General features: G+C 41.2%; 1 protein-coding gene across 5 annotated transcripts in view; it reads right to left on the bottom strand.

Moving 5' to 3' along the window:
• Positions 1-442: 442 nt before the first annotated feature.
• The window catches only part of ARHGAP24 (Rho GTPase activating protein 24), a 1,380,530-nt gene continuing 1,358,174 nt past the window's right edge, over positions 443-22,798 (bottom strand). For all 5 annotated transcript variants that reach the window (XM_069236203.1, XM_069236229.1, XM_069236212.1 and 2 more), the window contains 2 exons: positions 20,784-21,852; positions 443-1,295 (listed from right to left, as the gene is read on the bottom strand). In XM_069236203.1, coding sequence (XP_069092304.1) covers positions 1,052-1,295; positions 20,784-21,852 — 1,313 coding nt within the window. In that variant the 3' untranslated portion in view covers positions 443-1,051. The remainder of the gene's footprint in view (positions 1,296-20,783; positions 21,853-22,798) is intronic.

Consider the following 22,798-nt stretch of genomic DNA (forward strand, 5'->3'; position numbering starts at 1 on the left):
CAGACGAAATGCGCAGCAAAGAACTTAGGCCCATATTTATACTTTTGTAGCACCCCATGTGCGTCTAATTTTTTACGCAAAATCGGCACAAACTTGCATAATACAACTGTATTTTGTACGTTTGTGACGTTTTTGCGTCAAAAAGCGGGGCAAATGCTGCGCTAAAAAAGTATAAATATGGGCCTTCGTTTATCAGGTCTAGGGTAAAGGAGCTAATTGGATTAAGAGTTTAATTTTCTGAAAGGTTTCATCTTTCATGAGCATTGTCAGTGCTGTCGAGAAGACCACATCTTTCTGTTACCTGCTTTATACCTTATCTGATAAATAGTGCTTAATCTTTCAGCATAGTCTGTCGTTAAGCTCACACGTACATAACATTCTCACACACAATTAATTATTTGGTACACGCTATTTCATGATCAAAACAAACATACAACCTATCTGGCATTTATATCACATTTTATAAAATTATATACATTTTTATTTAATTTTTTTGGTCATGGGCAAGTCCATTGGCACAAACAGCACAGCCACAATTTATCTGTTTTTTTTTCTTTTTCAAGAGTGGACATTTTGTATACTTGCTTTATCTTAGTTCCCCAGCAAGAAGGGTAACAAAACATTTGATATACAAAGTAAGCGATGATAAAACACAATGGAAAAATATCTCATTATGTTAAGTGCAAAGAGGAAAGCCTTGATATAAAGCTTAATTGCAACAACAAATCAGTATACCAGTTTAAATACAAGACTCGCATTAAAATATTCCTTGAGATACACCTCTTGTTCTGTGTTTAGGACCACACATTTTTAAAATCTATGTACACATATCCAGTTGTAACACTTGACAGTAGCATTAATATAGAGCATTCATCAATATATAATATAACTTGTTGAGTACACGCTGCTGATATGGGTGAGTAATGTGTTATGATTTCTCCTTCAAATGTTCTCAATTTTATAATGAGTGCTTGCCTCAGTCAGGTGACCAGCCACCTGCTTTTACACCCCAAAGAAATTCACAGTCCCTGCCCCAGTCCTAAGCTCCTCATCACTGGATCCATATTGTGTTGCTCCTCTCAGGCCTGCGTGGCTCCAGAGTGAGGTCACCAAACGTTGAGAAAAACTGCTCCATCTCCTTCTGCAACATGTCATTTCTCTTTTCAGCATCTTCTTTTGCTCTCTCTGCATTCCTCATTTTGATTTCCACCATTGTGTACTTCTTCTTCTCTTGTTCAAGTTCTTCATGCAAAGACATTACTTCTGTCTCCAGGGTTAGGTTTCTCTGTTCCAGGCTGTAGAGACAAAAGATTTGCAATGTACGTAAATATATGAAAGAAAATTCAGTGTCTCGCCCCACCGTCAAAACCACCACCAACAAAAAATAAAGCACTTAGCTAATTAGGGGATATTCAAGAGCCGCTAGCACCACTTTTAGTGACAATCCGGTGGCGTTATGCACTTTGCCGTATTTACAAGGTGGCGTTAAGCCAAAAAATGGCTTAATGCCACCTTGTAATTACGGCTCCTTCACATGCAGCACTTTGCCTGGAAGGGTCGTCCAATAGGTGTTGCCGTGGGCGTACAACAGCAACAACCATTGCATTTTGATGCTGCCCCAGATTTACCAGTTTTCGTAAACCTGAGGCAGCGCCAAAATCTAACACCACCCCAGGGTTGACAATAGCATGGTGCAACAAAGAGAAATGCTTTCATATCTCCTTGTTGTTTGCTATTTCTGTGTGCTGCATCCTGCAGCACACATAGAAAGAGCAAATCGCCCTCTAAGATTGTTTTTGTGCAGGAAGGTGTTCCTTCCTGCACAAAAACAATCTCCCCTCAACGCAGCAATCCTTGTACTACAGTGCAAGGATTGCTGCTTTGGTGCACAGCAGCAAATTCAGTGCCGGCACTGGGGGCAACACGGGGGTGCGCTGTATTTTAATAAACACAGCGCATCGCTGCGTTGTGAAAATGATGGTGCGCATCGCTGGCAAATTTGGCACAGCAACGCACACCATAATTTTCTCTTAAATCTGGCCCTACGTTTTAGATTTTAGGCAATGTATCAGGATAACCTCCCAAGAGATAATTTTGTGAAGAGAAACTAGGTGCTATAAAACAAAACGCCAGAACTTGTATACGACAGGACCCCAAGACCTTAACTATCCTGAGCACAGAATGCTTTTTAAACATATTCCACCATCTCCCTCACCTCTAGCACCATTCTCAACATCCTAAATTCCATTGCATGAGGTGCAAGCATTCAGGAAGGTTAATGCGGAACAGAAACAAAAGATAATTAACAGGCATCAAATTTTCTCCTTCATTAGGAACGTTAGCAATACATTATACTGTCCTTGAACCACTGGGGCAGTTCTGCGATTCAACTCATCTTTTAATTGGGACCACTTCTTCCTTCAAAAGTATTAGGCTCCCATCATGTCCATCCAGTTTACTTGAACCAGCATATTCGTGAATGCAGTCTTCCCCTAATTGCAAATCATCAAGTTTAATCTTACCACGTTTAGCATTCCCTTGCCCTAGCTAACTGTTTGTACAGATATTATTGGGTTGGTTTCACCTGAATATATTCGAACCATTCCAGTACAGGTCATTTTCCAAGAGCAATGCCCTTATTCCCTGTACTCTGCACGGCTATATTATGCTCACAAACACACCCCGTTTCACACTCATTTCAGCTCCAGCAATATAATACTCAGACTGGTGCTTCAGTTTTACTTTCCTTACACTGTACTTTTCCATACAACATGCCCTTTTCTTTCTTTGCAATTCTTCAATTCCATACCGAGGCCTAGGAAGGACTTAGGGCTAATTTACAGTTTAAAGAACAGGATGCTCAGTCACAAACGCAACAGAGTTCCCCGTCCACTAAACTGATAGCCTGGAAAGATTCCTTCCGAGCCCCAATCGAATAGGGGCTATCACAGGATAAGTATTACACCGTAATTAGGGAAGACAGTGTAATGTCCTTTTCTTTCTGTCAGCTTTTTGTTTTTCAGTAACAAACTCCCACTTTGGGAGTTTGTTTTGAAAAACAAAAACTTTCTTAAAGTTAGGTGAGAAAGGCCATCAAAGCCATTGGTGGGCATCCACCAAACGTTTTGTATCCTGACAGGAATGGCCATGATTACAGTTTTATAAAGGTACAGAGATCAACCCTGGCTGGTGATGATCTCTAAATTTGGCAGATGGTAGTCCATCTGGGTGGCAGATATGCATATCAGCTACCAAAGTCTAAATCATCCGCTTAATTTGGTTAGAGCCACTTCTCCTCTCAATACCTCAAACTAAGTCTTCTCAGTCGTACCATGTAGCATAATGGGGTAACCTATGAGCGTGCTCACAATGCTCCTACAATAGATTCTCCACCAATTTGGTCCGATTTAATAATTTCTTTGACTAATCATTGTGCCCCTTCTACCTGCATATTACTCTTAGGGTGTGGTGAGGCTGTTCTGATGTGCCTAATGACTCTCTCAGAGGGTCTCTGAACTCTATTATCACTCACCTGCTCTTTCAGAAAACTCTTGTGAGAACCCAAACATTTGCTTAAGGAGCATAATTATTGTTGTAGTGGTGGGTTGGGCAACAAACCTTACCTCCGCCTACTTATTTGTAATAATCATAATAATATATCTATATAATAGCATAATGTAACCCATTTGAAAATTATTCATAGCCTATTACACAGAAGGCAACTCTTTGCCAAAGTCCTTCTGGCAACTTTAAGGGGGATAAGTGACAAGAATTAATCTTTAATGTTTTATTTGCTGACCCATATGCATTATAGTCCTTAACATACACCTCCACATCACAATCAACCGTGGGGCAGCAATGGTTTCTTCCCAATTGATTCTTGGTGCCCCTCATTTCAGTGTAAGCTTTCACTGCTCACTCAACAAGTTTGTTTCTCAGTAGAGTTGGTGCCACCAAAACATCCTCACCACAATTTTAGCTTCAATATTCAACTCCACATTCACTTTCCAACAGGATTGTAGATTCCCACTGAGAGACGTTTATTATGGCCAATCTCCTGCACCAAATGCTATCAATCACTCTTTTTAACAGCATACAATTCTGGGTCACTCTTGGTCACCCAAGTAACAGCGAAATCTTTTTTATCTTCTTTTTCAAGATTAACACAAGGTATTTTGCCTGACATATGATCAGCCCAGAAGGCATGCATGTGCAGTTTGCTTCAGAGCTCGGCACTTGAGCTGGCACCTTGTTCTTACCCATACAAATTAGAATTCTAATCAACGGTTTGCGATCAGTTTTCATTTTATATATGAGCATTTAAGTTTCTTCCCTTTCAGTTTTCTCAAGCATATACAATGTTACCAGTGTCTGCCATCAATTTGGCTCAACACTGCTCCTGAGTGCTGGTCACAGTTACTACACTGTTTCGTTTCTCAATGAATGATTTCAATGATGGTGCTGCCTGTAGTTCCTTTTCATATTTGCCCTACGACCATCACATGGTGCACTGCATGAAAAATTGTCACTTTTCATTACATTTCACTAAAGCTCTACTTTTCTATGTAACCCTAGATATATTTTGCATAAAACTCTTACATGGCAAGGACTTTCGTCAATTCTTCCTTATTTTGTGTACTGATAAATGTACATTTTACCCTGAATAGAGTCCCAAGGGCATACAATGAAACTGGAAATACCTCTCTGGATTAGTAAAAGCTGTTACCCACTTAATGTAGTTTTACCTGGGGTCATGCTTCCTCAAAATTCAAGATTTTGAAACCTGTTGTGTAACCAAGAGTCATCAACATCTTCTGTAACATAAGCAATGGTTGCCAGTCTATCACCACTCGGAGGTTCAGCTGTTGCAAGCCCAAATACAATCTTAGCTCTCATCTTCCTTGCTATGACAACTGGAGTGAACCATTGAGAGGTGATATAGGATCAAGCGCACGTGCTTTGCACCAATTCCCCAGCACAGTGCTCCGTTCATTTTGGGCAGAATGTGGTACATAATGCATTTTTTGCATTATTGGTTGCATGCTTTTCTTAGAAATACGTTTCTGCTGAAAGCCTCTGATCAAGGCATATCCTCTCTGAGCACTGTCTTGTATTCCTGCATGCAACCTTCAAGGTTGACCTCATCAATATTAAAAGCATAGGTACTCCTGCCCAGCAATACCAGCATTATGACAAGATTTTCTAGGTGTTTGTCCAACTCTTCTTCTGAAAAATCCCCTCTTGTAGTATGTGCCTTGTATACTTGCAAAAGGGTTCCTTTCTTGCAACACTTCCTACATTTCTTACGTTACAGAAAATGTTTTTCTAAGTTACAATTTGAGTACTTGATTAACATCCATGCCACTCAACAGTTCTTTTGTTGATTTGCAACTTTAAACTTTTTCACATTTGTTTACACACTTGACTTCAGAAAATCTACTTCAGTGTCCTGACGCTGACACTTATTCACTAGTTTTATACCTTCGGCTCATCTTTTCATGCTCTTTATGATGGCTACTACTTTTCCTGACTGAGGTTACCTGTAACATAGACCACTATCTCTTATCTTTTGACATGTGGTTCATGTGGCAATCTGATGGCAGATCGTTTCTTGCCTTTGAAAGTACAGGTGTACCAATGTCCATTATGAACCTTCTTATGGTTCAACACATTCTCCACTCATTATCTGCAGTAAAATTACTTCTCTCCCTGGCAACACTCATGATCGTGTCAAAATGGGTCACCATGTTTTTGCTACCCCTAAATATTTGTCCCACTCATCATCATCTTCAGGGGGGGCAAAAGAGTTGAATAATAACAGAGATTCTTTTATTTAAGAAGAGTACATTGTTCCATCAATTATCACTACATTTCTTACAAACCTTCTAGTCTTTTGGAGTGGATTTTCTCTAGGTGAGCTTGTAGCTCTAGGAATGTTGTTGCCATTGAAATTATGTTTTTTTACACCTGCCATTTTATGTTTTAAGGTTTTTATTTAGCTTTTTATTTTAATGTAATTTCTCTATTGTGTCCAAGTTAATCTTGTGCTACTTTACTGTATTTTATACACAATTCTCCTTGTAGCCAGCGTTTTTTGCATTCGTCTATTCATTTTACTTCATCTCATGATGTTTCATATTTTTGACTTTGTTCTCATTTTGTCTTACTGTATATCTATAACCTTGCCATTAGGAGGTGATATGACCTTACGCAACTTTTACCTGTGATTCTCAGATTATACCTTCCTCCTAATTTGGCATACATGTATATTGTATGCCTTATATCTACTCTGGTTACTCCCTTTTGCTCATTCTTGCCCCGTCCTTTACTTTATCCAACCCTACATGTTACTTTGCCTCAAATGGCCTGTTGCATCATTCAACAGGATACACTGTTCGTGTCTCACTCACTTTGATCAGACCAGCTTTTAATTGTACTCATTTGATCAGTCTGCACAAAGTACTCTCTTATTACTCTGACCATCTGGATCAGCCTTTCTTACATATGCTATTGCTACATTTTAGTTACTATTTTGCCCTGTTGCTGTGTTGTGTGATTTGTACATCATTTACATTTTATTCGTGTCGACTGAGGTCTTCTAGTCCCAGCTCTGCAACATTATCTGGTTTCTTTGAAAGGCACTAAAGTTCTTACTCTGGTTCACTCTTTTTATGGTTGTATTAGTTTGCTGTTACCAATGTTAAGTGAAGCACAACATTATAAAACACTGGAACTAAATGTATTTATGACCACCATACTTTCCTAAGCCCCGAATGCCCTTAAACCTCTTACCACAGCTAATTCTTCTCCCACCACCCTCACCATTCTAAAGGCCCTCACACAAGTTGTCAGCCAACAGCCCGGTTAATAAGGACGGGTAAGGAAAAAGGTAAACAAATATAACTCATCTACAATGATAAAATGAGTTTATCTGCACCACATTTTCGTCCAGAAAATGTGACTAATTGCCTACAGATATTGCAAACAGAATACAATAGAATATTAGGGGAGGCAGGGAGTTAATTTTGCCATTTTCCCTGCTCCATGAGTTATCAGAGACCTAGTATGCCTTGTTCTAAAATAGTCACTTTCTGTGATGAAAGTAGTGGGGGTATAAGAAAGAGCGAGGATGACTGGACAATGGTATAGAGGAAAAATCAAAGTGTGTTATGAGACTTTGAGGGACAATCAGAGGAGGCGACCCCATTAAATCTGATTTCACAGTTAGTTGTAGCAGATTAATTGTAAAGAATCTGGACTTGATGGTCCCAGAAAATGGATGGACACTATCAAATGAAAATTGGGGACTTCAGTGAAAGGTCAATGGGAAGCAACAGAGAGGGTAGTATGAGGGGGGAAAGGAAGAAATAATTACTGTAGCCTGCTCCATAACCTTTCCTTTGTAATTCTAGAGAGCTGTTTGGTCTCTTTAACTTTACTACACACTTTGTGTGATGATGGCAGAGAGGAAAAGGATGAGGTTGAGCAAGGGTAAATTGGATAAAGTGGGAATAGGAGGAAAGGTGCAGTGGGAGTAACTGGGAGAGTAGCGGCATACACATATTGTTCTTCCCTTTCCCTTTGTTCTTTAATTTTGAATCGCTCTCTGGACTATCAGGCCCACAATAAATCATGTGGGAGGTGGCAGATTGAGTATTTGGCAGAGAAGAAAGGGAGCACAAGAAAGACATAAAGGTGAGGAATGATGATGAGGATTTTGGCAGGAGGACTGGTTGACAACAACAGATTGAGTGGGAGACAGAATGAAATGTAGTGAAATTATCTAATCTGGAGCAACATTTCTAAGCTACCACGTTTCCAGCTATTTTGCTTCACTGGATGCTCCCTATTAATGAATGACCTATGGCACACCTTCATTTGTTTTTAATTTTTTTATTAGGTTTCCTCATATCAAAACACACATAAAAAGCAATGAGAAATCTCTTAGGAATTCACACCATGCCTCTGAGAAACCAAGGATGCCAGCTGTACAAAACATTGATATTTATCATTGTTTCTCTGTATTCCAACGCATATGCAATTCCCCGGAAAAGTAGATCCCCTCCGGCCTTACACTGGAACAGAACAGCCATGTCTGATACATTGCTTATGCCCAGATACAGAGCAGAGCTGAAAACATTAACCATAAACACCAGCGTAAACAGCTGGGTGTAGATAACCATCAAATTCATTGTTTGCCAAGCAGGAGCCCAAGAGATCAGGCTGACACTTCCCCCCACTCCATAAGGAAGGCGGCACAGGCCCAAACTACCAGAGATGATAATACCAGGCAATAGCAAACCAATGGCACATTCTACATACCGCTTCGCAGACCCTCAACCACCGGCTGGACAGCCTAAACACCTGCAATTGCTGTGGGCAGTCTACCGGTCTATTGTCTCGCCTCCTTCTTCTGAGCCTGACGCACTGGAGGAGGGCACAGATCGGTCATCTGTATTCTGAAAGGCATCCAGCACTTCCATCTATTAAGGCTCTTTGGGGCGTCTCCTCACCCACTGGCTTCCTCCATCCGAAGTGCTAACTCTTCTACTAGAGCCCACTCCTTAACTGCAGTCTCTCATCTGGACACGACCAGGCCCATCCCCAACTATTTTATGGTGTATTACTTGAGACATTCATTGGATATGTCAACGTTCTTACCCACTCCTGGTCTGGTACATCCCTACCCTCTACCCCCTCGCACTCCATCTGTACAGCATGCAGTGGTTTCCTGACCATTCTAATAAGTGTGCCATAAAACCACTTCATCAATTGCCTCCCAGCTCCGCCTCTGCTGTTCATCCATCACCCCAAACGAAAAAGCAGTGAAGGTCCTGACAAGAGCTACATAATGGAGGAACTGACATGGGGAAGACCATATGAGTAAATAAGAGTTGCCAGTGGTATCAGTGTGGACGTCCCATAACAGTCACCCGCCATACACAGCCCTGCCTCTGTCCAGCTCACCATCCGTACTGCAGACAAAAAGATTGGGAGGTGGCCATGCGGTAGACGCTGGGGCAGATAATGGGGCATATAATATAATGACGCTTCATGCATTGAACACACCACCACCAACAGAGAAGGTCCACTGATAGCAACAAGCCATCTCTCCCTCTCCCTGGTATTCTCCACAGGAGTTGCATCAACAGTGCCCACGGTTATGTTCACTCCCAAGCTACCCCATTCTGCTAAATTAATTCCATCTAGCCACTTAGTGATCCATTGCATCTGGGTCGCTAAGTAACAAGCCTCGAAGTCCGGTACCCCAGGCCTCCCTCTAAGATGGGCCTGCCAAAGGACATCCAAAGACACTCTACCATCCCATATAAGCTCCCAGAGGAGTGTGTCCAGTTGTCTGAACCACCCAGCTGGAATCTACGTGGGAAGATTAGTAAAGTAATAAAAAAATCCAAACAACATAATCATCTTTGTGAGTGCTATCTGTGCCATAACGGGAAGTTTCAATGTCCATCAAAAAGCCACGCACCCATGCAAGGAGTGCAGTGCTGAACCCAGTTTAACCTCTTGCGTGTCCTCCAGCCTATGATACGTTTGTATCCCCAAGTAGTGCAAGGTGTGGGGGGCCACCAAAAGTCAGGTAGTAAGGAAAGAGGCCTTTGCAGCCCCAGGCTCAAGGGGAAAACGCACGACTTTGTCAGGTTCACCCGCAGGCCTGAAACCCTGCCAAACTCTTTTATTAATTGCAACATGTATGGTACATGATTAGGCCTCCCAGTCCCTCTGCAGTCTCCACAGGGTGTCTGAGTAATCACAAGGGGCTCAGAAAGGTCCCCATGGCCTCCTCTGATTCCTCAGCCTGCCTCCCAAAGAGGGTTCTATAATAGTATCAAAAGACTTTACTGATATCCATTTGGGAATTCACCAGCTCCCACATCAGGCAAATGTTACTGAGTAATCGAGGACCTCCTACTCTCTGGCTGTACCAACCATGCCAGTATCCAACCCACCCTACCCTCGCTCTTGAGTGCACAGGTGATATACTCTTTATAACTATGACACAGGAGCTTTACCAAGTAAACCCTGTACTGCTCCCTGGCCTTTGCCTACTGTGCCCAGTCTCCCAATCAAGTCCAAGGTGATTGTCCAGACAACGAATAGTGCTATCCATTTTCTTCAAATTCCATTCAATGTCTTTCCTGATCCCCACAGACATAATCAGGCAGTATTCCCACACCACCACTTTTAAGGCCTCCCACTCCACAAGGCAGTCTGTTGCTGTACTCTGATTATGTCCGAAGTAGCCTGATAAGGCCCCTCAGAGGCCCTCTCAGTATGTATAGTCTTCCAGAGCACTCAGAACAGGCACCACAAGGGGATTGCCAGTGGCTATTCCCGCAGGTGGGTATGCATCAGCAGATGGCTATGATCAGATATAATGTGACGGAGGTACTCTGTATGCCTGATGGATAAACATAAGTAGCTGGAGCAAATTGATTTATCTAAGCGGATTCTAATGCATATAGGCTGGAACAGAAGGAGCACTCCCTAGCTATGCCATGCTGCACCTCCAAACATCTTCAGTCCGCCAGCTCCCATCCAGTCCCTGGGCACTCTTGCTAGTCTATGAGCAGAATCCCCAGGCAAAGGCAGGGTAAACTGGTCCAACTCTGTGTCTGCCACACAGTTAAGATCTCCCCCCAGGAGCATGTTCCCATTATTGAGTAAGCTCTATTGTGAGGGTTGGCGGAAAGGTAGGCCAGTTGGTCCTAGTTTTGTGAATATATATAGACCCTATCGATAATTGCTTACCATTTAGCCTCCCCTCCTCCAAAGCAAACCTGCTCTCCCTGTCAGTTCTGACTTGCAGTACTTCAAAGGGGACCCCCATTCTGATCCAGACCAGAGCACCCCTAGGAAATGTGGAATACTCAGTAGCCTATACCTGTCCCCATTAGAGTCTGTGGAGCAGTTGAGCCTCAATTTTAGTAAGCTGTGTTTCTTGCAATAAGGCAATGTGAACAGCTCTACGAATTAAGAACAACGGACTTCATGGCACTTGGCCGCTGATCCCATGTCCCTGACTTTCCACGTTATCAATATAAACCCTTGATGTGGCGACGCCATAGCAAGAATGTTAACCCCATGCCTCATCGCCCCTTCCCAGCCCCCCCAACACCCACGTGAACAAACCCTGCATGCAAGAATACACAAATCCTAGAGCCCAATAAACAAACAAGCAAATCCCAACTCCCCAACCCAGGAGCAGCCTAGCAACGGCTAGCTGCCCAAACACAGGCATGATAAACTACAAGTGCAATGTACTATTGCTATCCACGAGTCCGTGGACATTAGTAAGAGGGAAAGACAATCACTCAAGCAGAACATGCAAGATCTCCGCTCCAGCCTTAGCTCATTCACTTGTGCCACCTGCACCCTCAGTGATGGCAAAGAAAACCTCTGTAGCATGAATAGTACACCAGGGACATGCAACCCACAGTCACAAGAGGGAGAGAAAGTCACTCCTCAGTCGACATCAGGTGAGCATTTGCAGTGGATCCAGTACACCCAAAGTGGGCCAGCATGAGATCGGTGGGCCTCTATCCCTCTTTATTGTTCAGCCCAAGCAGCCCACAAAGCACATACTGCTAGCCGACACCCACCTGGAATAGCACACCAATGCACATCACCAGTCTCAGCACCCCTACAATGGCACTATCTCACCCATGATGGTCTTTATGACAATTACCCAACAGAGTGTGACAAATCCTGAAAATGTGTCAATATCATTGTTATAAATAGTTTGAATATCTGTACCCAAACTGAACACGAATGTGTACTCATGGACAAAATATACTGACAAACGAACAGGAAAATACATAATTAGGGCCATTTAACATTTTCTACAGAAAAAACTGCTGTCACAGGGGAATGTTTACAAAAGACATTAGGCGGCACAGAATCCTCAATAATATCTATAACATTTGACTAGACATTTCCAAATCTTTTAAACTGATAAGTGACTTCAATAAGATATACTCTAACAAGCTGATTTTTTATAAAACCATGTGTCTTTATAATCTTAAATAAATTTTAAATGTATGATAAAATGTTATTCAATTTACAGAATGCCCATCAGTTTAAATAAATCTTAATGGTAATTACGAATTAGGTAAATTGGATTGTTTACTAGAACGAGGAAAAACTGTAACTTTAAAAAAGCCTGTCAATGCTTTCGAAAAAGATGACACATATTGTTAATTTAAAAAGCATGGAGTATATGCTTGCAATTGCAATTTATGTTTGCAATGTACGAAAAATAGATATAGCTGTTGAACGAATAACTAAACGTTTTCAAGGTTTACTGAAAATATTTAGCAGTTCAAGAAGGTTTGGACCATTTGCATTTCCCTGCTTGACAAAAAAGAAAAGATAAAACGTACAAAAATAGTTTCTTGTCATTGGCTAAATAGGTCGTAACAATTAATTCCAAAAGTAATTACATTAAGGTAGATCGGTATTCTTTAAACCATTCCACAAAAATGTAGATTAAACTTTGTTGAATTTGCAGGCCTTAGCTCATTACCAATCATTTTTTACAGAAATAGACAAGAAGCTCAATTCTTCATATAATACTTATGGTGGACAATCATACTCATAATAATAAACAATAATCATATTAAAGACAATCTGCCGACTATGGGAGACAGGTATTAAAAATAGTTTAAAAAAAGAAAAAGAAGGGGTTTCAAATTTCTAGGCTCTACAGTCAGTGCTGCAGCGGCCCGCATCCTTTGGAATTTGCCTTTTAGTCTCACATGGTTAGAATCTGAAATCTACACTAGAGTCAGTGTCTGTGTGTCTGCCTAACGGGGAAGTTTGCTTGAATTATAATTTTTTTAACCGTGTGTCAAAAGGCACCCCTCAGACAGCAGCAAGGCATTAAAAAAAATTAAAATAAAATAACCTGCAATGCCCTGTGGTGGAGGAAAGGCTTCTGAAGGGCTCCAATGTCTTTTTTTCTACAAAAGTGCAAGAACGCTTTCATCTTAAACCTGAACACGGCCTATGCATCCTCCCAAAAAGACAGCCATATGCTGTTCGTATATAGCAGAGTGCAGTTTTCTGCTGTGCCTAGGAGGCACAGTTAAAGCTCTGCAATCTTCTATAGATAATAATGCAGAATAAGCCTAAGCGACCTGTAGGTGCTGCTCACCCCCTGGAAAAACGGTGCAATTCAGTTGGGAGTCCGGAAATAAGCTCCAATGTTGCAGCTAAATTCAGGGCCTCCCGCGCCCTCCACCCTCCCATTAGGCACACATGTATTTATGGATACAAGAATATTTATCATAACATCTACAAATACTCATGATTGACAAAAATAAAATGTCACCTAATTTATTTAAGACATTTGTTTCATTTTCTTAATGCAATAAACACTGTTATCCACTATTAGAGTCTCAACATCTTCAGTTTCTGGTTCATTGTAACTATTTTCTTTCAATGAAAACCAACTATTCTAATTCAATGTAGGGTATAGACTCCTCCTCAATAAATGCTGTACGCTAGATAATTAGACAAAGCTGCTCCAGATTTAGCTATGTTTTCTTCAATTCATGATAGAAATTCAACAACTGTATAACTTTCTGCCAATAGTGTTTGCCCAACTTCCTCTATACATGATTTCATTTCATTTTCAGAAACAGGAGATGCAGACATATTCTGGCCAGACACAATAGATTGTCAGCACAAGATCATTTAGAAAAACTATTCCAAAGACATTACTCATTTTTGTAATTTGTAATTAACACTTAAATCTCTAACTTAACATTAAGCAGCTGTCAGATCCAGTTTGTTTAGTAGGACTCAGTGTGACTCAAAATCGTTCAAATTTGTTTCATTTTGTATGTTCATTTTTCGGAGGGTTCATGACTACTGATGCTTTTAGCTTCCTTAATAAAGATTTGAGGTCCTCTTAAAATCTGTTGTTTTGGTATTGTATTATGTTTTAATATGCATTGTTTTGCCATATGTTTAACTACACCTACAACAAAATTTGAAATGATTAAATGAGTCAACACTCTTGCTTTAGATTTTCTCCCCTAAGTAAGATAATAAAAAGGTTGAAGATTCAGATCACAATTTGTAGCATCGACAAAATACAGTATGATAACAGAAGCAATGCATTGATTTTATCAATTAGAATTATGAGGAATAGTTATAGCAGAATAATACCTTTCCTCCTTTCCTTAACAGACATAGGCAGGATAATTCCCTAACACTGGGAAACCTCGTTAATGAAAGAAACAAGTGATTCATCATCAGTCTATGTAATATATCAGTGCGCCTTCTGTCAAGCTTCCTTACAGAAACGGATTTCCTTATTACATTAGGCTGATGAAGTGCAATTTTTAAAAATAAACTCGAAACACCCATATCTCACACATTTACTCAGTACATTTTTAGTTTATAGTTTCACTTGCTTTTTTATGGTATTAATCCAGAGGGCATATTTCATTTTATTTGCAAACATAATGATCAACGATAAAAACATATTTTAGAGGCGAGTTCCTAAGCAGCCTCGTCTCTGCACCAGCATCAGGAGTTCTGAGCAGCTGGCCAATACTTGACATAATTTACCTTAGCTTTCATTAAACTATCATGGCTCTAAATCCTACCCAAATATCACCACAGAACTACCAACTATCGTTTAACTATAGTGTATGGTACATGGGGGGCAGTATGTAATGGAATATTCAAATCAACACCCCCAAAAGCCTCAGTCTCTTGGAAGTGAATTCAATGAAAAAACATTTTCTATGGCGTGTGCTGAACATCTTGTTCAGCCAATCAATGATAAGGGGCAGTTACAGACGTTGCTTCCTTTGGCTACAAGTCAGACAAGTTGTGTGTACATTTTTACAAGCAAGATGCACGGTGTTTAGGATTTTAAAATTAGCCGAGATTGTTTGATGAAAGTTTTAGCGAATAAACTAGTGTTTTCAGCACGCTCTGGCTAAACAATATTTAGCAGAAAATAACTCAGCAAAGCATAAGAACTATACATGGTGTAACATAATATAAAGAAAATAAACGAACTCGTTATCGCAGATATTTAACTTCCTGAAAAAATTTATATTGTATATGTATATTGTAAATTGTAAATGTATATTGCTTACTAAAATTTGATAACTAATTTAAAAAAATTCAAGCTCAGTTTTTAGTAATGCAGCATATTTAGCCAGAGCTTTCCATAATAATGTTTTGTTTGAAACGTCTCAGGTTTTCCAGCTGCATAATCCCTCCTAACGAATGGGATTTTTTCTGATTCCAAGAAGGTTCAAATGCTAGTGTGTACAGGGTGCCTTCAAGATGGGTTTGTGGGGCCAATGTTTCTTCAGCAGGAATAGCAGGCAGTGTCATTCCTCTCTGAGTTGCTACAGATGGAAATGAAATCCCACAGATGTCATGACTTGCTGATTAATGTTACCCAAACAGTGCAACACTATCCCCATTAGGGCATCTGAGTTGCTATGTGCCATTCATCCATGCACCGTTAATTTAGGGCCCGATTCACAAAGGTAAACTTAGATTTTTGTGTAACGATTGTTTGCTATTCACAAAGGGATTTGTGAGTGGTATCTTTACGAGTGTAGAGTCTCTAACCATAAAACGATGGAACAGTTCTATCTCTTTATGTGCAGAGACTCCACGCTCATAAAGATACTACTCGTAAATCCCTTTGTGAATAGCAAACAACCGTAAACTTTTACCTTTGAAAATCAGACCTATTGACTATATTTAGAAGCATCGGAAGATGCCTGAGAGAACTGAAAGGCAAAATGTAGAGGAAAGGCACATAATAAGATGACACAGGAGACACTGAGATCACTTTTTAAAAGGAATTGTTTCCTTCTTTTCTTTTAAAAAGCATACTATTTTGCTTGTCCTTCAAATGGTTCGGAAGACCAAAAAATATTACGGCTTCTAGGCTGTAACTGTTACTCAATTTCACACCTTTTCTGTGCAAAAGTATGTGCAGGCTTAAACCCCCCCGTAGCACAGGTGAATGAATACAAGCTATAAGAGCCATTCCAAAGGCCAAAGCCACATCACTACTAGGATCTTCATGGGTCCTGAAAAGTGGCAGGTTTAAAATAGATACTGGAGTAATCGCTTTCAAAGTTAAGGCTTTTGAGCCTTGGAGGTTTCATATAACAATGAACTTGTACTATAAACCCCTCAATCATACTCCCTGTCAACAATCTCACTCCTGCATTCCAATTCAGATTATTATTCTAGTAGGGTTGGTATTCATAGCAGTATTGAGAGCCAATTCAGTGTCTGTGAATGTCTGAAATGTTCATCATGGTATTAAATCATTTGATAATTTTCATAAATTCACTCGTAGCATGACATGCCATTTGATTCTCCACTTTACCACGCTCAGCTAAATGATATGAATACTTCATAAACACTTGACTGTCTTTGCCAACAGTTAATGGTATCTCTATTAACAAATGTTTGTTACCCTTTTTCATCTGGCTTATCTTTCCAAATGCTTCAATTACACATTCCTGCAAACACTACATAAATTCACTGTTACTTTGGACATTATGTACCTATAGGCACTCCCACAACAGTTACTGACAGGCCTCACAGATTGATCTAATTTGGTAACATCAATTAGGTGGAGCTGCTTAGGGGTATGTATGCTGTATGAAGAAACTGAAATTGAACACATTTGTATCTAGTATTGGCAAATACACTCTTAATAAAGTGATCACATGGAGACCTTTGAGTTCCTGTGATTTCCAACTTGTCTGAGGCATGTGGCCTACCGACTAGAGCTACTGACTTCAGAACTTGGCAAAGGAGGTTTGAATCTCATCCTCAGCTCAATATCCTCTGATTCTGAATCCCTTAATCTCCATATGCCTAAAAATGTGTAAACTAGTCTAATGTCTGGTTCTATGTTAAAGAGCTCAAATGCCCTTCGGCCAGGATAATGCTATAAAAAGCATCTACATGCTCTTTTCATTTGATTTATTTATGTTACATCAACATACATCATAGATTTCCCACATGCCCTGTTCTTAAGCTTTTTGCCTCACTACAGACAATAAAGCTTCCTCTTTATTGAGGGCAGGTCAAAGCATGAAAGCTTCTTAAAGAGTCCTAAGTCTGTCCCCAGCCTTGGTGAAACTAACAACTTTAAGAGCCCTACTCCTCGTGAAATGTTGCACAGTGCTGGTGAACACACAGCATTTCCAAAAGTCCAGATTACAGAAAAATGTCCACTATTTAATTATAATGTTGCTTGCCAGAATATCAATAGCACAAATATTATCTGACATAAATATTGTGACTTAAATATAATTTACAAACATATCCTTGCATTGGAGGTAGGTTTTCTAATATTAACTCCTAAGTAAGGGGTGATAGTTTTGCAAATTAATAGTAGGGCATTATGTTGTCATCATGCACTATTTCTGCTACAATATTCTGGTACAATACAACCTATAAAGGGAGGCGCTGAGGGAAAAACATGACCATTCAACTCTGGGTACCAGATTAAAACCTTCAATCCTGAGCAAACAATGCTGAAGGTAGTTTCATAGGTTTGTTTCTCAGGCTTTGACATAGTAGTAAGAAATGGAGGTACCAACTGGGCAAAGAGCTGTGGAGGCTCCTTCAGCAGGGTCCCCCCACATTCCACACAGCCCTTTGGAAAGTACAGTATGGGATACAGACAGGTCAACCGAGGATGTGAAATGTTGTTTCATCATCTAATGTGGCAACTGCATTCTTTAGCCCTGATTCTTCATTTGTTGGAATCCAGGTGCTTTGTAAATACATCAGATAAATAACGATACACTGGAGTACATTATTTGTCAGGAGTGATAAATATCACCAATTAGGATTTTCTGGGTAACCATGTGTATTTCAGGGCTTAACACACCAAAATAGACATGGCATGGTAAATACTGTACACTTTTCTCCTGTTAAATTCCAGCAGGCTTAAAGAATGAGATATTTAATACAAACTGTAACTATCTAATGCAGTAATTACTACCAAACTTATAATTATGCCTCCTGAAAAACAGTGATTTACCCAGGATCAGCAAACACCCACCCACTCGTAATCAGGGCCTTCCAGTGATCCCAACTCCTCTCACCAGCAACACAGGTTTTAAGTGTCTAGTACGGAGGCACTTTGCTCAGAATACTTTTTTCCAACCTACCTGAGAAACCAATGTTGAGTATCTCTCCGTCAGTGTTTGTAGGTAATAGGGGAATGTATGGAGGATGTTTACAGCAATCCTTCCAACATTTAAGTAGATCTGTGATAAGCTTTCTAGCCATAGAATCCAGACGGGTATTTGAGTTTATCACTGCCTGAATAGCTTGTGAACGTGTGACAATATTTGTGGAAATATCAGGCCTAGCTCAATAGCAATCCATCTTTGCCCAGTGCCTTGCCAATAGCCATGTCATGCATAGCAGCTCTGATTTCCAGCTTTATCGTTGTCTAACTTAGCTTTCTGGCTACTTCTGGAGACATTCCTGGAGATGTTGTTAACGCCTTCACCTAAGCGTATGTGCCCACTTTATGACAACATTGTCAACTGTGTCATGGAAATTTCTCTCACTATTTGCCTACCAATATGGTCATCCGTTGAACACATTTTGTTCCTATATTGTATGCTCGCCTTTTACTTGGTGACCCAGCAGTGGTACAAAAGTCTATAAAAGCCACCAGCACATGTGTGAGGGGCTCAATCAGACCGTGAACCCCCTTAATCATTAATGCATGACTCTCGGACTCTAGTCTCTTCCAATGACAGCTCACGGGAGAAAAAAGGGGCGGGGCAAGAAATAAAAAATACTATATATTTTTTTTTAACTTACATTTTGCACCACTGTGATCCGCTTCACTCCTCTCCTCTCTTCCACTGCAGGCACAGGCTCCCAGCCTGCCCTGCATCCAATCCTAACGCTGCTTTCATGCTGCTGGCAGCATTAGGATTGGATGGAGCACCCAGCCAGGGTGCTCCGAGGCAGAGTGGAAGTCTCTGCCTGCTGCCTTCAACCCAGCAACACTGTGCCTGCATTGCTGGGTTGGAGAGAGCCTAGAGCGCATGTATGTTCGGCCGACCCAAGATGGCCAGCCAAACATACATGCGCATATAGTTTATAATCATTTTCTTGTAAAAGTTTTGAAGCTGCTGCTGCTGCTTGCGGGGGTAGGGGACACTCCTCTTCCATAGCGGAGGAGCCGCCCTTGGTCTCTTCTCGGGTCTAGTCACAAACCTGGTATTTCCCATTTCAGTGCTTAAGCACACTCAATGAATGCACAGTCTGAAATCTGCCCTGACTGATAAGAAGCTACCCTTTGACCTAGTATGATGTGCAAGTAATGTGCATATTTTGTCTCCAGGAAGCACAAACTGAGTGAACGGTTGTGGTTCTCTTTAAAGCTCTCGCTCAGACTGTGAATTTTACAGCACAGTGAGAATTTAACTAGCAGTATCCTGCGGCTATCCGTCAAGGTCATGGGTGCAGAGCCTGTATGCCAATACTGTTAAGAATGCAAAACTCACCAAGCAGTTGAGGAACAGAGCAAGAAACAAATGTTACCTCCACATCACCTACACATGTGATGTATCTATTTCTTTTGAGTTTATTTTATCCGTGTGTGATGGCACCACTTTCCTCGCAGCCCCAACTCTCTGAATCTGGTGTAAAATGGAACATCCTTAATTTGATTGGCCTTGCAGGCACCCCTCTTAGGACATTTTTTGTCTGATTGTCATATCTGCAATGTTCAAAGTAATATCGTAAAAGGGGTTACTGTGAGGGAGGACTGTGTGAATCAACATACAGACCTTCTTCTAATCTTTCCCCCAAGCCTAATACCCATTTTCTGCCAATGTCTGCCGTGTCTGTTTTATACATATACCTAACAGGCAGCAGTTCCTTTTCTATATTACTAGACAGCAGGCTGTTTTCTATGCATATACTAGTCCTATTGTGGTTAGAGTGGGGCTGGGCATCTGGGATGGACGTTTAATTTCAGCTAAAAGGGGCTTTAAAATATTAACTTTCTCCTTGCACCAGCCAACACTTCACAATCCATGGAAATGAACTAACTCACCCAAATAAGTGGTTGAGTCAGATTGTCAAAGTGTCCGGGCTTTATAAGACAATTGAATTTAGTTCTTATGATGGTGCGGGGGGAAAAGGGTGGGAGAGAAAGGTAAACATTAATTACACATTTATTTTGCGCTATGGGAAACTACCCTTGATCGAGAACTCCTACTCACCCAAACGTTCAACGTACAAAATAACTCACCACTTACCAGTACAAATGTGGATAGATAATGTAGATGAGTATACTCTGTAGCATTACCTTATTGAAGGTTCTCCGTGAGAACTTTGACTAAACTTACAGTTATATCTAAACTTTCCATTTCAGTCAAATCTGATTCAGCGAATGAGGAGTACAACTCTCTTCCTTACTCAGTCTGCATTTTTTCTGCAAGCCTAACGAGGAACAAACTAGACCACAGGGGAAGGGGCTTCCTTAGGCCTTAGCCAGGACATATAGCTATGTGGATATAAATCAGTAGGCTAAGAAATGTGGTGTAAACAACCAATGCTATCCTTTTACAGATATTATTAAAAGACACTCAATAGATGACTTCATGGCAGTCCAGGTGAGCTCCTTTTTGATTTAAGGGATCCACAGAGCTAGCGATTCTATAAAGGTAATGAAGCATGCTGTTCATAGATTCAGGTGTTACAGATAGGCTACTTACTTCTTGACCCTTGTCTCATATTCCAACTTCTGCTTTGACATTTCCTGCTTCAGGCTTGCCACAAGACTGTGCAACGCACTGTGATTGCTGCTGGTGCTTGGAATAAATGTTTCACTGTTATCACTACTACTAGTGGCTCGGCTGCTACGACCCCCAGCGCTTCTCCGCTCAAATTTGCTTTCAAAGTCTCCAGGGTGGGACAGATCCTCATTAGGTGGGCCGTCTAATACAGGGTCTTCAAAATTGCTCCCATAAATATCCTGCTCAGGACAGGTTGTAGTAGAAGAACGACAGGAGTTGGAATTTTCAGGCAGGGATATTTCACAAGAGGAGGTGGACCAGGTGGCACTGTCTACACTCTGCTTGTCATCAGAGTTCGCCATGGAAAATTGTTGGTGCACGTTGTCATAAGTTGACAATCTATGTTGCTGCTGGGCAGAGTCACTCCCAGAGTCCTTTGGTTTGTTATCTCGTAACGTGACATAACCATTAGGCAGCCAGCATGCATTTCGGCTGTTCAGTGTATCTGTGCTGGAGATGCCCATTCGCACCACTCCATTGGGCATGCTGTGCGTTCCCATTTTGGTTCCTGACCCCTTGATGGAGGATGTTCTCCGGGCTGGCAAGCTTCCATTAAGAACAGGCTGGTTTTTATCATGGCCCTCAACAGAGCTACTGAAGGATCCATTAGTAACTATGCCACTGCCTTTATTAAAGGCTGGATTCTTTTTCACCAGAAGTGGAGGACTCCTTGAAACATCTGGTTTGTGAACACTATTTCTGGGGCTGTTTGATTTACTCCCAGCAAGGGTTGCTGTGGGGGACCCATTGTCACTGTTGCTTCTTGTTGGCGAGTCCGAGGTTTCCCATGAGCAGCGCCTCACAGCCGTTTCCTTAGTGTTATTGTTTTCTTTGTTCTGAAGCTGACCAATAATAATTTTCTTTTGTATGTCATTGTTGTTGTTGCACATCTCCTGCCCAGCCGGAAGCTGCACATCGGTGTCTTTGGGAAATAGCCGTTCGTGCTCACTTATCATGACGGACATTAACTGCTGAACAACAACAGTACCTAAAACAACAGAATAAATAGAGTTAATTGACTAAAAGACAATTCAATTTGCTCAAGACAATCTTGTGTATCAAGAATTCATAACTAGGAGAAGGCACCATGAACCAACTCTTACCTCTGCCCAGGAGGAGGGACTTGTAAATAACTGCAGCCTTTAAACACTTGGGGCATATTACAAGCCCCTAGCACCACAGCAGAGTCACTTTTTGTGATGCTCCGATGGGGCTGTGCACTGCGCCGTATTTACAAGGCGGCGTCATGCCAGTTTTTGTGGCTTCACGCCACCTTGTAAATATAGCCCCTTCACACGCAGCACTTTACATGGAAGGGGCGTGCAATGGGTGTTGCTGTGGGTGTTCCACAGCAACACCCACTGCATTTTGACGCTGCCCCAGATTTACAAGAATTAGTAAACCTGAGGCAGTGCCAAAATCTAATGCCAAAATCTAATGCCAACCCCAGGGGTGGCTTTGCTAAGACAGGAGTCATGTCAATGGAGGTTGGGTGTAAAAAAAAAATGGCGCAAGTCCGGTTTGAGGCCTGATTTTTGCCTCACACCTGACTTGCACCATTTTTTGACGCACAACCCCCATTTTCCCATACGCCGCCGCTGCTTGGTGTGAGTCATTTTTTTTTACGCAGACCAGTCCGCAGCGCCGACTAAAGTCATTCCTTAAATAAGGCGCCCGCATGGTGCGTTGGAATGGCATTAGCCGGTGATAACACTTTTGACGCACAACTGCGTTGGCGCAGTTGTACGTCAAAAAGTATAAATATGGCCCAAAGAGCCCTGACGGTGCTCTCTAAAGACCTAAAGGTAGTTAATAAGTTGTAAAGGGCAACCCACAATGTATTTTTACTGTCATGCCTAAGAACTAACCAGGTACAGGGGATGGCCAGATTATGCTCTGCCAGATTTTCAAATCTCTGGAACAGCTGCCTACTT

Source organism: Pleurodeles waltl, chromosome 1_2, assembly GCF_031143425.1.
Source record: "Pleurodeles waltl isolate 20211129_DDA chromosome 1_2, aPleWal1.hap1.20221129, whole genome shotgun sequence".
Classification (NCBI taxonomy): Eukaryota; Metazoa; Chordata; class Amphibia; order Caudata; family Salamandridae; genus Pleurodeles; species Pleurodeles waltl.